Source organism: Mercenaria mercenaria, chromosome 6 (assembly GCF_021730395.1).
Source record: "Mercenaria mercenaria strain notata chromosome 6, MADL_Memer_1, whole genome shotgun sequence".
NCBI lineage: Eukaryota > Metazoa > Mollusca > Bivalvia > Venerida > Veneridae > Mercenaria > Mercenaria mercenaria.
In genome coordinates this window covers 46,235,143-46,251,337 of record NC_069366.1, presented here as the reverse complement: position 1 = coordinate 46,251,337, position 16,195 = coordinate 46,235,143, and the positions used below count along the sequence as shown (strand labels likewise).

The 16,195-nt window shown below is 34.8% G+C and overlaps 1 protein-coding gene across 1 annotated transcript; it reads left to right on the top strand.

Moving 5' to 3' along the window:
* The first annotated feature begins 5,722 nt into the window (after positions 1–5,722).
* Positions 5,723–14,041, top strand: LOC123549014 (cytochrome b-245 light chain-like). The gene is made up of 6 exons (XM_045336772.2): positions 5,723–5,877; positions 8,641–8,710; positions 10,464–10,538; positions 10,675–10,758; positions 11,568–11,649; positions 13,330–14,041. The coding sequence occupies exons 1-6, from the start codon at positions 5,820–5,822 to the stop codon at positions 13,585–13,587; spliced, it is 627 nt and encodes a 208-aa protein (XP_045192707.2). The 5' UTR covers positions 5,723–5,819; the 3' UTR covers positions 13,588–14,041.
* The last annotated feature ends 2,154 nt before the right edge of the window (positions 14,042–16,195 follow it).

Genomic DNA, 16,195 nt, shown 5'->3' with positions numbered 1-16,195 from the left:
ATGATGCTGAACAACTATTTTAAGTTTGAATCAAATCCATTCAGTAATAACAGAGACAAAGTGAAAGTGCATTAAAACTTTAACCTAAAATTCTAAGTAAAAAGGGGAAATAATTCATGAAAAATTAGTCCCAGGGTTATGTACCTTGTGTCATATGATAAGGGTAATGATGTTGAACAATTGTTTAAGTTTGAATCAGATCCATTCAGTAATAATAAAGATAGAGTAAAAATGCATAAAAATTAAACCTGAAATTCTAGGTAAATAGGGAAATAATTCATGAAAAATTGAGCCAGAGTTATGCATCTTGTGTCATATGATGTGGGTGATGATGCTGAACAACTATTTTAAGTTTGAATCAAATCCATTCAGTAATAACAGAGGTAGAGCGAAAGTGCACCAAAACTTTAACCTGAAATTCTAAGTAAAAAGGGGAAATAATTCATGAAAAATTGGTCCCAGAGTTATGCACCTTGTGTCATATGATAAGGGTAATGATACTGAACAATTGAGTTTGAATCAGATCCATTCAGTAATAACAGAGATAGAGTGAAAGTGCACCAAAACTTTAACCTGAAATTCTAAGTAAAAAGGGGGGAAAATTCATGAAACATTGGTGCCAGTGTTATGGCCCTTATGTCAGATGATGTGGATGATGATGAGGAATAAGTATTTCAAGTTTGAATCAAATCCATCAAGTAATTACAGAGATAAGTTGAAAAAAGAGAAAGTGCACCAAAACTTTAACCAAGGTGGGGACGCGAAAAGACGCCGACGCCGATGCTGGGGCGAGTAGGATAGCTCTCCTTATACTTCGTATAGTCGAGCTAAAAAAGAAGCAAAACTTGCATACTTAATTGAAACTGAACTGCAAACAAATTCATGGGTGTTATGTACTTAATAAATATGTTATAAAACTGATTTCAATCATTATAAATTTTCAAAGGTAAAATTACTCCTAGTCAATTACAGATGTTACAGTTTTACTTACTCACAAAAAATATGATGAGTAAATACACATAGGCCAAAATAATTATCTGGAGCCCTGTATTGTAAATCTACCGTAGATATCTAGGGTCTCACTGAAAATTAAAACATGTAAGGATTCACTGGAAATATAGACATCTTGGATCTCATTAGAATCTAGTCACTAAGACCTCTGTTGATAATACTTTCTTTTTCCAGAAACACATTTCTATAGCCTAATGCGCATTAACAATTGTATGTTTATAAAAGCAGTAATATCTGTTACATCCTGTCTTGCAGGATGAGCACCAGACAAAGTTCACAACAAGAGGCCCAAATGAGCCTAAGTCGCTCACCTGAAGAAAACTAAGTTTGATGAAGATCCATTCTGCGGTTCCTGAGAAGTTGTTTAAGGTTTTTCTATCTTTAACTCTAGTGGCCCCTAAAAGGGGCCAAGGTGAACCATTTTAACAAACTTGATAGAGGTTTGTGCCAGGATGCTACTGACCAAGTTTGGTGTAATTCTCACTAGTAGTTTCTTTAAGTAAAAATGTTGAAGCAGGAGAATGGACGCCTGGCCATCCATCTATTCTAATTGCTCACCCTGAACAAAATTCAGGTGAACTAAAAAAAATGTAAGTCATTAACAAGAGCTGTTTGTACATTTTGTAAATCACATACCCCAACATGAAATAGAATGGACAGACCAACAGACACCATGAGAGCAAAACAATATACCCCCTCTTCTTTGATGGTCGGGTGTTGGGGAGGGGGCATAAAAATATTATGTCATGCAATCAAGGTGTGCTATTTTTCGTTCTATACCAGTGTCAACTACATCGCAGAAAATCTGAACAGTCTAAAACACCAGAAAAGATGCAACACAACTTACTCAGTTTATTTAGGTATGTATTTTGTTCACAAGTCAAATTTGCTCAGACACTTCAATGTTAAAAACTGTTAAAATCCATGATATAAGAAGACATGAAAATCCAGACTGAAAAATTAAACATTATCATCTATGAGCCAGCCCTAAAACTACTGCAGAAAAGAGCAGAAACTGTGAAACTGCATGTTATAGACTATGTATCAAGTCAAAAAGAGTTTAATGTAACAAAGTATTACAGAAACGACAAATCCAAGTCAAAACTTCTTAGGCGTTATTGGAGAAATGCACTTTATCCATGGAATTGCAATTAGACAATGTTAGGAATGTCATTCACAAGCAATAATTCGAAGGTTTTCAAGAACAAGAGGGCCATGAAGGCCTTGTATCGCTCACCTGACCTAATGACCTAAAGATCATTAAGACTAACATTCTGACCAAGTTTCATTAAGATATGGTCATAAATGTGGCCTCTAAAGTGTTAACTAGCTATTCCTTTGATTTAACCCTGTGACCTAGTTTTTGACCCGACATGACCCAGATTCGAATTTGACCTAAAGATCATCAGGTTTAACATTCTGACTAAATTTCATGAAGATACAGTCAAAAATGTGGCTTCTAGAGTGTTAACAAGCTTTTCCTTTGATATGACCTAGTGACCTAGTTTTTGATCCCACTTGACCCAGATTTAATCTTGACCTAAAGATCATCAAGATTAACATTCTGACCAAGTTTCATTAAGATATGATCATAAATGTGGCCACTTAAGTGTTAACTAGCTTTTCCTTTGATTGGACCTGGTGACCTAGTATTTGACCCGACATGACCCAGATTCGAACTTGTCCTAAACATCATCAAGTTTAACATTCTGACTAAGTTTCATGAAGATACAGTCATAAATATGGCCTCTAGAGTGTTAGCAAGCTTTTCCTTTGATTTGACCTGGTGATCTAGTTTTTGACCCCACCTGACCCAGATTTAAATCTGATCTAAAGACCATCAAGATTAACATTCTGACCAAGTTTCATTAAGATACGGTCATAAATGTGGCCTCTACAGTGTAAACTAGCTTTTCCTTTGATTTGACCTGGTGACCTAGTTTTTGATCCTACATGACCCAGATTCAAACTGGATGTTAAGATCATCAATATTAACATCCTGACCAAGTTTCATGAAGATACAGTCATAAATGCGGCCTCTACAGTGTTAACAAGCTTTTCCTTTGATTTGACCTGGTGACCTAGTTTTTGAAGCCAGATGGCCCAATATCGATCTCGTCCAAGACTTTATTGAGGATAACATTCTGATCAAGTTTCATTAAGATTGGACCAAAATTGTGACCTCTAGAGTGTTAACAAGCTTTCTTTTGATTTGACCTGGTGACCTAGTTTTTGATCCCAGATGACCCAATATCGAACTCGTCCAAGATTTTATTAAGGGTAACATTCTGACCAAGTTTCATTAAAATTGGGCCAAAAATGTGACCTCTGGAGTGTTAACAAGCTTTTCCTTTGATTTGACCTGGTGACCTAGTTTTTAATCCCAGATGACCCAATATCGAATTCATCCAAGATTTTATTGAGGGTAACATTCTGACCAAGTTTCATTAAGATTGGGCCAAAATTGTGACCTCTAAAGTGTTAACAAGCTTTTCCTTTGATTTGACCTGGTGACCTAGTTTTTGACCCCAGATGACCCAATATCGAACTCGTCCAAGATTTTATTGAGGATAACATTCTGACCAAGTTTCATTAAGACTGGGCCAAAAATGTGACCTCTAGAGTGTTAACAGTCAAATTGTTGACGACGGACGGACGGACGACGGACACAGGACGATCACTAAAGCTCACCTTTGAGCACTTCGTGCTCAGGTGAGCTAAAAACTGGACCTACATACTTCATATCATTTTTTGTTTCATTTAAGATGTAATATATTCTTTAAATTGTAATGAAATTTACAGCTATTACACATAGAAGTTTCATAAAAAAAACATGATCATGCCTTCCCCAAATTAAGGGTTGGTAGAGAAATATTGTTTCCATGGCAACAAAGTTCAAATTAAGAACATATGTTTGCAATACAATATGATCCTGACAGTGAATAAATACTGTTTCTACCAATATCAACACATACACCTTTTTTTCTGAATTTTTTAGAATTAAATCATTCTTTGTGGTAATGTCCCTTTTGTCATGTGATAATGTCCCTTTTGTCAGACAGTGGCTCAAATAAAATACCATATCTGCAATCATATGGGGTATGTGAAATCATTTAACTTAAATTTGTGGGCAAGAAATTTCATGTTTTTTTGACACAACAGCTATTTTTTGGAGATATGAATTAGTGAATTTCCACTTGAATGGGAATTTAACATGTTTGCTGGACTTCAATTAAAACTGTGAATTGAAGTTAGTCCTCTACAAATATTGATGATTTCACTAGTCTTTGCTCCTAACAGGTATCAGTAACTGAAAATAAACTGCTGGATGACTGAATTTCGTAATTCCTACTGGCCCTGTTCCTTGTGTTTGATCAACCTGAACTAACTTCTCACAACAAAGATACCCTTTCTGATCCGCAACTGTGTATTGTTTCCATTTCAAAACTAGTTTGTTTTAAAGTGTCACATATATTTATGAATAGTGTTCAGCTGAATATTCTTTCTCAACAAATGATTGCAAAAAGCTTGTAGGGTCAGGTAAATGCCAGGCAAATCACTTACCATGATTTAATCATATCTGAACAATAACTCCTATATATAGGCATTACTTTGCAGATTTTCTCTGGTAGATTAAACAAAGCAAAAAACACACTCTGAATCCAACATGCAAACTTTGTGGAAAATGGTGTATATACAGCAGAATTTCAGGTTTAAATACATATGAGCCGTGCCATGAGAAAACCAACATAGTGGGTTTGCGACCAGCATGGATCCAGACCAGCCTGCGCATCCGTGCAGTCTGGTCAGGATCCATGCTGTTCGCTAACAGTTTCTCTAATTGCAATAGACTTTGAAAGCGAAGAGCATGGATCTTGACCAGACTGCGCGGATGCGCAGGCTGGTCTGGATCCATGCTGGTCGCAAACCCACTATGTTGGTTTTCTCATGGCGCGGCTCATATATTGAATTTCAAAACTAATGAAGTAGCCCACAACCTAAAATTAAACCTCACTGTACATAATGTTTATTTCATCTGTGCATTCAATAACCACAAAAGATAGTATATAAATGATTAAAAAAATGGGTATGTTGTATTTGTTTGCAAGTTATTTACTATTAGTTACATTTACTTACTGCAATGAAAGTGAAAGTATGAAACCTGAAAAAAAATCCAAAATTGATCTAACTTCATGCATGATTTCTCTAATAATCAAGTCACTGGCTATGTGTTAAAACACCATTTATTCAAAATCCAGTATTTCCACAGGACTGAGTTTAGAAAGCGGGAAAGGGCAATGTCCCTTTAAAACTTGGAAGTTATAATTACCAGGCACTGCCATTTTTTCCTGTCATCTTTTGATGTGTATTTCTTTAATGACTGATTTTAACGAAAACAATGATTAAGAAACAAACATAGATAATTCTTTTTCAAAATGCTGTATTAAATTATGAAATATTGCAAAACTGCAATGCAAATTAATATATATATACAATTTTTGTACGGTGACTATATACTATCCGAGGACTACTACATTAAAGCTTGTATTTTCTCTTTCTCACTAATTTAGCTTACTAAAACTTTCTATTTCCCATCTCTAGCAAGCTTCATATTCATATTCAAGCACTTATTAATATAAATTATTGTTTTTACCTTCGTAATTGCGGAAAATAATAGGCGTGAGTCAGTTGTACTTAAAATATGTTGAAACTGGAACGTACAGTAGGGTACGGCACGGTAATTGGAAACACGGAAGTTTCTGCTCTGCGACTTTACTAAAATATTTGTGTAAAAATAAACGTTAACAATGAGCCAGATTGAATGGGCAATGTGGGCAAACGAACAAGCACTTACAAGCTGTTCTGGTATGAAAATTTTTACTTTTCCAAACCACTTCTGTGGCCCATATTTTAAGAATAAATTCAGTACTAGAGTAGTAATCGGGTAAAGTTAGTTCGGGTACAGTAATTATACATGTGCGAAAACATTTTCAACGTTGACGAAGTCAGCAATGGCAAATTGCCAGAGTCATCATTTATTTATCATTCCATAGTATTAACACATTTATACCTTTTCCAAACTGAAATAATTTATGTATTATTGGACCACTTGTCATCAGTTTGATTAGCCTTACCTCACTGGCTAATATCTGGATCTAGTCAAAATAATTCAACGTTTAGATTGTTTTATATTTGTGTTGGGCAGTCTGAATGTCAAAACTTTGAAGTACAGTACACAGTCATATAAAGTTATTGGTTTTATCACTTACACATATTGGCATATAGACGCGGTAAACGTTAATCGTGTACAGTACATACATAGGTCTAAATCACCAGAAAATTCGTGATTTTGGAAATTATTTGATAATTTTTACATAAGTCAATGAGGAATCGAATCCCCTTTTGATACATTAAGTTTTATTTGAATTTATGCCCAGTTCCTGACATAATCGGCATTTAAACCTATAGCCTGTAAAACACTGGCAGCTATGAAAATTTCATTAGAAATTTCCTCCACTAGCTATTTTGGTCTTTTGAGTGTTTGACGCGAGTGGAAATATTGCCCATATGAAAGAATTATCTTAATGTACGTTATAATGTCAACTTTGACCATGGTATAACGGTGCGCAAGAAAAAAAAGCATAGTTTTTACAAAGTAAAAGTAAGAAAAGAAAAGAAATACATTCAAGATATTGGTTGTAGATAGTAAAAGAAAGATAAAAAGCAGTGTACCAAACCACTACACCCCATCAGAGAAACCAGTTCGGCTTGCTTGGTGCTTCCTGGACACAATGTCTTGCCGACACAGCTCACTTGTCATTTTTAAGTGTAGTAGTAAGGCATCATCCCTTGAGAAGGGTTGGGACGATAGCTCCCATTTGAAGGATACCAGAGAGGGAGCCTCAGCAACTCTGGCTGGGAGTCTGTTCCAAGTGGGTATGGTCCTAGGAAAGAAGCTGTTCTTGGAAGTAGTCACTAGTTGGAGAGTACTGCTGGAACTTGTGTTTGTGTGCTGCTCATGTCCTGGAGGTTACTGGTGTTAAATATGTGGCTGGTGGTATATATCCACTAGTTCATTCATGATCTTATACAACAATGTTAGTTGGGCTTTCTGTCATCTAGTTTCCAGTGAGTGTGAGTCCCGTTCTAGATGTTGTAACATATCTGTCACACTGCTGGTGTTTCTGTATCTGTTTGTGACAAAATGTGCTGTCCTTCGCTGTACCATTTCTAACTGATGTATTTAGTCCTTTTGATGAGGGTTCCAAAGGGTCTTGTATGCGTTTGTTTTGGTGTCTTCTGTACCTTTTTGCAGATTTCATCTCAGAAAGCCGAGTATGTTGTTAGCTTTCTTTGATGTTCCATCAAAGTGTTGCTTCCAGGCTAAACTTGACTGTATATCTGCATGTACACATATGTATTTTGTGCTGCGATCCTTAACCAGAACAACTCCTTTCAGATGGTATTCATAGGGTGGAACTCCATGCCCCATTTCTTGATGATCTGATATTTTATATCCTCCATCCTAAAACGTCCTATTATTTGGACAACAGTTAGATTTAGCATGTTGTCACAAACATTTAGTCAACTAATATTTCAAATGTCCATGTCTAACCCAGAAGGCTACGGCTACTTTATGTGACAAAACAACACAATTTCGTTCATTTTTTTCATTTAAATCTAAATTTGTTTCATATTGACTGTATATGAAATTCTCCCAACCTGCATGTATGTGTTAACTAGCTTTATGATCGACTTATGACACTTGGATTAATGGGTTCCGTTTTTCTAGGATGGCTTATTTTATAATCTGATAATTTATAGTTGCCATCCCTCTAAGATATGAAAGACTGTGACCATGATGCAGTTAAAAATTATTCATCAGATTCCGTCCTTTATGTCAGGGGACTATTATCTGGACCAAGTTCTTGTAGTCAGACACATACTCTACCCCTGCAACACTACTCCAACCTACTCTTGTTCCTGCAACTTTTACTTGCCCAAACCGTTTGTGTTGCCAAAAATAAAGTCCTTAATATTTAAGATGTAATATTCAAAATTCCAGTGATGTTAAAATGAACTGCAAATATTCTTTTATATTCAAAGACTTAGGTAGAAAGAATGTCTAGGTTTTATTCAAAATTTGAAAAGAAGATACAGTAGGGTTATTATAATAGTAGCTTGATCTGGGTTGCTGTATTCATGGCAAAATCCATGAGAGCCAAACTTACAAAATTCCAGATCTAGCTACTGTTTTAATGACCCTTTTATATATACCTCCACATTTTATAATTGAATGAAATCTTCAATGTTTATAAATGTAAAAATAAAACTGAATGTAATTTTTGTCTGCGCTATTTATAGAACTGTGTCAGATCATGGATATTAAATGAAAGGAGTCAGGCAACATACAATACAAAAAGTGCAATACGGAATTTGTATTTGAAGCTGTATTTTTGACAGGATTTATTTCTAAAGGTATATAACAAAAAATTCTGTTCAGTGGGTATTTTTGCTTATCCATGAAAAGAGTTGTGATAATTTGAAAGTTGTAACTATGATACCTTGATTTCTTGGTATACTGTTTGCTATTTACAAATTGTTAAACACAGTTTTGTCTCTTCACAGTTTTGCTATTGGGGAGCGCAGTTGATATAGCTGGTATGTTTAACAGATGGCAGTTTGGAATATATGGACTGTATCCTTTCCAACTACATGTTCATTTTTGTATAAAACAGAATGCTGATGTATGCTTAGTTTGAATGATCACTTACAGGATTGATGGTGCAGATCCAACAAGCCTGCAGTACTTAACATTAGTTATTACATACTCATTTAAAAACTCTGTTCACTTTCAATGGAACCTGATACGTCAATATTTTTCCAGTGACATTCAAATTTCATATCGGGTGTGTGACGTCATCTGTGACATCAGTTTCATATATTATGTTGTCGCGTTTAAAAGTTCTTTAACGACGATACTTTCAGTTTCGCTCAGGCTTAATAACAGATTTATATAATTTATATTATAATTTTAAGTGTAGATGGGTATGTAATAAAAAGATTATTTGACTTACATCGAGAAATATGCACTCGTTCTTTCGCGGAATAATATTGCGCTTCTTAAGTCATGCAAAATTTTCGCTGCAGAACTCGTGCATATTTCTCAATACAAATCTAATAACCTATAAATGTCAGTCTTCATGATATAAAACAGGATCAGCTGTAGATCTTCTCATCATGATAGTATTAAATGAGTGATGATATCATAAAAATTATAACATCTGCTGAATATCCAATATTTTGTTGGCATTCCCATTGGGTTTTTTTAAGACAATAACTTTTTTTTCAATTTTTGTTTTAAGAAATAATTTTTATGTAAGAAATGTAAAACACCAGTCGGAAGGACACAAAAAGTGGCACAATAGTGATATTATCAATTAGACAAAATTATCTGTAGTACTGTATAATTTGTTGATAAAGTTACTTTCTTATGAAAAGTACTAATCCAAAGAAGCCCATTGCTCTGATATGCCATCAAGAAGACAGTAAGCAGGGAAGTGCTCCTGATGATGACATTATGAGGTTAACCAGCATCCTTTGATCACATCACCATAGTACTTTTAGAACAATATAAAGCATTTAAACCGTAACCATCACTTGTCTTGGTCTGGTACAATTTGCTATTGTTGCAGATAATTCCTTAAAACTTAAAGTTTCTCAAAACTGAATTTTTCCTTTGGTACTGAGGCTGTTGGGTTAATATTGTTAATGTATTACAGATTCTTCAGTTTTAATTAACTCGTAAGAAAAAAAATGGGTACTGTTACTCAATGACGGACTTTAGTGAGTTTCAAATTGTCTTCCCTTACTAGATTATGTCCAAGATAATAAAATTGTAAGTCGGTCCCATTATTTGGAATCCTCTGACTTTATTGCTGTTTTGTCTGTGAGATATCTTGCATATTTGTTAAATTAAATGTCTGAAATGTCAAAATTAAGATACATGTGTGTTTATAGAATATGTAGCTTAAGGCATTATTAAATCAGTAGGCATGATGATCAATATCTTAGCTTCATTTACATCATATTGTTACAAATAATGTAAAGATAACATCAGAGTAATCCAAATGAAAGGACCTACACTTTTTGTACTTAGAGAGTATGCAAGGGAGATAACTGACCAAAGTCTCCCATTTATCAGTTTTTCAGGATATCTGTGTTGAATTGTATAGTAATGTAACCAGGGGGTCAGGTGGTTACGGTTGCTGATTTTAAATTACTTGCCTATCACTATTTCGGGTTTATACCAAATGCTGGCAGGAATGTAGCATTCTTTTGATAGGAATTAGCATTCTGTCTAGCTGAAAATGGTTGGTGTATGATTCTACTTTAGTGAAACTGTGCAAAACAAACACACAGCAGATTTATATATCCTTAATTTTATCTAGTATTGCTAGCCTGTTTATACTAGTAATTGAATGGCCAAGAAGTAAACGGAAAAAAGGCAGCACAGTGCTTAGACGGTAAGTCAGAGTTACATTCTCAACAAGTATTATTATATCATATATACAAAATATAATTAGTAGTGTGATTAATTAAAGCATATTTATAATTAACTATCTTTATTCTTTACTCTTCTGTTTTTTTTTTATATTCCAGTTTTCAAAGACCATTCACTTTGGCTGTTGATAAGCTTGGCCTATTGGGAAGAAACTATTTTATCAGATTTATAGCTTATCTCTTGTAAGTATAATAGTTAGTATATCCAGTGACATATTGACTTAGTGTTTTATGTTGCCTGGTTAGCCATGCAAGTACAAAGGAACCAGTCAAGAGTTTGGTCTCAAGGCGAGGGGCCTCCCAGGCCAAGTGGTTAAGATCTGTGACTTGGAATCGCTAGTCAGTCACAGCTGTGGGTTTGAATTGTGGAAGTCTTTCATCTGAGGAAGACATCCATTTGGATTACAAAAGGTTGGTGATTCTACCCAGGTGCAAGCTTTAGTTGAAATAATGACTAGAGGGATACCGTGGGACTTCCTCAATCATTGAAAACTGGTAAGTTGTCATGTGACCTAAGTTAGGTTTTAATATGCAACTTAAAATTGTAGAAATCGGGAATCAAGGAAAACCTGTTGTTTGCAGACAAGTTTACTGTGGAACAATTCTATATTGTTCTGTGATATCAGCTGAATTTGCTATTTTGTAGGGACATAATGTCATGAATTTCAAAATTAAGTATGAAATTTATGGGGGTTTTAATTTTTTTGCTGGGATCTAATTTTATGGATTATTACATTCTCAATCAGGTAACACAAAACCCACCAAAATTATTCCCTCTCAAGATACACGATTGTATTAATAATTTCACAGTATAACATCTAAAGGAAACAATGTAGTCTTGTATTTAGAAACCAGTATTATATACTTGCAGTTTGTTTATCATCCTTTCGTTAGATGACTATTGTATAAAATGGTAAAACAAAAACAAAATATTCCATTGTTTCTGTTGGTAATATTATGTTACTTACAATTAAAAAAAAATCTATTTGTAGAATGTGTATACCATGTTGTTTCACGCTTGCCACTCTCCTCGGAGGTGTCTGCTTACTCTGCACAGGGGGAATCTATTTCTTGGTAAGTACATAAGGCTAATTTTGATTGGCTACCAGTGACCTATTAATTACTTGGTAAGTGTGTTAAAATTAAAGGGTCATTTTGATTGGCTACCCATGATCTCATTCTTAATAAATAGACTCTTTTAAAAGAAAACAAAAACTTAACTGAGCTTCCAACTTCAGAATACTAACAAGGTTTAAAATGAAATAACAAATGACATAATGTCCATTTAACAACAACGCTAAACTGAAAGTGATGTAATGCGGAAAAGAAGCTATGTCATATAATACAGTATGTTTGAAGCAAAAATTATACATTACTGTAATAGTAAAGCAGATGCAGATAATAAACATGCTATGGATGCAGAATTTCTCATAAGTAACTATAATAAACAAGAATTTGTAACAGAGTTACCATTGTCCCCCGCCTAAGGACATTTTCCACAAAACATACTGCATGCCAGTGCAGCATCTTGGCATGAACAAAAAATAACACAAGTGCCAGAATGTCACAATATACACCCGTCATGTAGATGTTACATTAAACATATTCTGTATAAATTTGGTAGACAGTAAGCCAAAACAATGACATATCCAATTCTAACAACCAGGTTAAAAAGTTTCAAGAATAAGCTATTTATAGTAGCAACAATGGGAAGTAAGTTTTGTTTTTCTAAGACCACAAAAAAGTCCTTACCAGGAAGAGATACCTTAAAATACACCTAAAATTTAAAAGTAACATCTCTGTTGTTACTTGTACCACAGAAAAGTGGTCTTGATTTTTCCCTACGGTCAGTTATCAAAAAGTTACAATATAAGTTATTTATAGTCACAACAAAGGGAAGTTAATCTTGAAAAAAAGGTTCAAAAAAACAAAATAATCCTTACCAGGTAGTGATAGGTCAAAATACACCTACAAATTGGATGTAACATGCATGTTGTACTACAGAAATGTGGTCTCGATTTTTCTCTACGGCCAGTAGTAATAAAGTTACAATATAAGCTGTTTATAGTAATGAAAAAGGGAAGTAATTCTAAATTAGGGACCTGATTCTTGCGCTTGACACTCTGTCTCATGATGGTGAACAATTGTGCCAAGTTACATCAAAATCCCTCCATGCATGAAGAAGAAATGCTCCAGAAAAAGTCATTCTTATATCTGACCTTTGACCTCTAAGTGTGACCTTGACCTTAGAGCTAGGGGTCTGGGTCTTGCGCTTGACACGTTGTCTCATTATGATGAACATTTATGCCAAGTTATTTCAAAATCCCTTCATGGATGGCAGAGTTATGGACTGGACACGAAGTGTGACGGATGGAAGGACGGAAAAAGCGGGGGACAAAAATCCTAATAAGAGAAAAAACATATCATGTAATTATAACAGTGCATCACAACAAAATTATACTGGTAATGTTATACAGTCAATACTTTTGTATTCATAATGTTTGGAGATAAAGTGTATATAAATCCAATATGATTCTCTTAAAACACATTTTGTATCTGTATCTGTAGGCATAAATTTAAAATTGTTTATGCAATGATTGTCTTCATTGAAATAAAAAATAGCATAGGGTGACAGCTTTAGTTGCCTTGTTCTGTTGAAGAGACATGTACAGTTACTAAAGGAAGTCTCTGGTATCAGTTAGTATAACTATACTGGTTATTGCTTTGGTGTTTATCAATACCTTTTTATTTCAGGCTGCTATTAAAGGTGAAGAATGGGCTCCAGCTGGACTGGATGAGAAAAGTCAAGTGAAGCGGGTAACCAGTCTACATCCTCCAAAGAAAGCACCGCCACGTCCCAACACGAGAGATGTGGAGAGTGTTGGTACGGAGAATATTGATATGGAAATAGTGGAGGAAACTGGGCAACCTACGGAGCGGTCTAAACCAACGAGGCCTCCACCACGACCAATGGTTGTGTCTAGGGATGGAATACAAGACACTAGCCGATAATGAGACTGAACTCTGGAGTCATATTCATCAGCCCCATTTATCTAAATTTAGATTGTACTATGAAATGCAAATTTTTTAATTTAATAGCTTTATTTCTTTAAAAATACTGCAGATTTTCAGAAGAATATATGCATAATAAAGTTATGGCAACTAGGAAGTTTAAGAGATTTAAATTTAAGACATTAAACAGATGAATTTTGGCCCAGAAGATATCTGTATAGGGAAATCTAGGAATCTCTTGTATACACAATGTTTCTTTCTATTTAGGATGTTATTCACTGTAAAAAAAATGTTAATATAGGAAAGGTGAAATATTTTGAGTTATGTAGTACCAGTATATAATTAAAATCAATGCAAGCTATATTGTTATAAAGCGAATAAATACGATCTTTTTATGAGGTGCAATGTTTTTTCACCATTTAAGTATGGCAGGCTAGTTATAGGATTGACAGAAGTTGGTTTTGTTTGTTTTGGGTTTAACGCCGTTTTTCAACAGTATTTCAGTCATGTAACGGCGGGCAGTTAACCTAACCAGTTTTCCTGGATTCTGTACCAGTACAAACCTGTTCTCCGCAAGTAACTGCCAACTTCCCCACATGAATGATCAGAGGTGGAGGACTAATGATTTCAGACACAATGTCGTTTATCAAATAGTCACGGAGAACATACGCCCCGCCCGAGGATCGAACTCGCGACCCCGCGATCCGTAGACCAACGCTCTTACCTACTGAGCTAAGCGGGCGGGCTTGACAAAAGTTGGTTTCAGCCAAATAACCCCTGAATATTCTTTCTTGTATTTGAACCAGATTTACTCCCATGTAGTTTTTGGACAACTTAGGCTTGAAAAAGTTGATTGTTTAAAAGTAGCATGTCTCTACCTAGGGAAAACGCTCTATTCTTGAGTATTTCTTCTAGTTTAGTTCAAATAGCTTTAAAAAAAAAAGAAGAAAAAATGCAGCATTTTAACAGCTCATAAACTGCTTGGTCACATTAACAACTGGATTCCATTAATTTAAAAATGTTCTTGTTCTATTGCACAAACAGGCTACAGAACCTGCAGACGCATCAAAGGCCTGTCTGGCCTTCTTGTTATCTCAATGCCTGTGAAATACTCATATTCTCATGCATAATTGTTGATTGTTTGAACATTTTATGTTAAAGTATGATTGATCATGTATCTAACTTATTTATTTGTATTTTTGATTGCTGGCAGTCAGAGACCATGTAGTTTTGTTAGATGTAATGTATATACCATGGTGTATGTGTGTGCAACCTGAGTTTTTGCAGCATTGTGTAAGAGTGTGCAGTATTATTTACATGTATGTGTATGCCATATTATGTTTCTGCTTTTTCTTGCAACATTCCATAATTATATATTATACTTTAAACATTCTGTATCAAATACTCATTTCTATTTTGATAAATAAAATTAATACATTCAATTATTGTTCCTTTTTTATTCAGAACTAAGTATAATACCATTATAAAACGTATCAAACAACTTTCAATTTTTACTGAAAACACATATACTTATCTCCTGATACATTCTTTGAAATTATTTAATTTAGCTGGCATAAAATGTAGTAGTAATGGACAAAATGGATATTTTGTAGGAAAAAACAGCTATTTTGTGATGTCATGAATTAATCAAATTCAAGTTATTTAGACTAAATGAATTGAACATTTTTGAGGTTTTTTGTATTTAATTCTGTGAATTGATGCAACCGCAGAATCTGTGAAAATTATAATGAATTTACAGCATCTTTAAGCGTAGCATTTATCAGGATTCAATTGTCCATAGGTCTCCAGAAAGAGCAGAATCCAGTCTGAGGCAAATAGGTCAAGATCTTCATTGGTACAGTTAGACATTTACCAGTATAATGCAGCCTGTGTCCAGTCTCGGAACTGGAGTATCTGATTGGCTGTTTCAGAACACCGTTTTGAAATTGACCAATGGCAAAGCAACATTTTGAGACTGGTTTCCAGTCTCCGATTGTGATTGGTTCAGTTGGGAGAATTTAATACCACCTATCTAAAGGCTGTGTAAGGTTGACAGAAAACAAAGCAATTGAAGTCATTCACTTTGGGGAAATTGTTACCGGATGAAAACAATTTGTTCTATATTTTTGTTTGGTTTGATGTCACACTGACACAACTGTAGGCTATATAATGACTTTCCAGTTTTTCATGGTGAAGGAAGACCTATGGTGCTCCCCTAGGCATTATTTCATCATTTGTGGGCACATGGATAGAACCACCAACCTTCAATAAGCCTTCCTCACATGAAAGAATTCTACACTTGCATGTGGTTTTGAACCCACAACAGTGAAGGGAAAGTGATTCCAAGTCAATGACCTTAACCGCTTGGCCACAGAGGCCCCTCAGCTGAAAAAAAAAGAAAAAAAAGAATGGCTATAGAATTGAAGAACACTGGGTAGCTCAACTGTTGTGACAATTGAAATACCTCTGTGAATAGCACTGATATGATCAGTAGCTGAGGGAGGTGTCGGTGTTACTGGATGGTAGGTTATACCCCTTGACCTAACAATAACCATCTTTAAGGGGAATTTGTGAAATGACATAACTTGTGCTCTGTTTCAAGTGACTG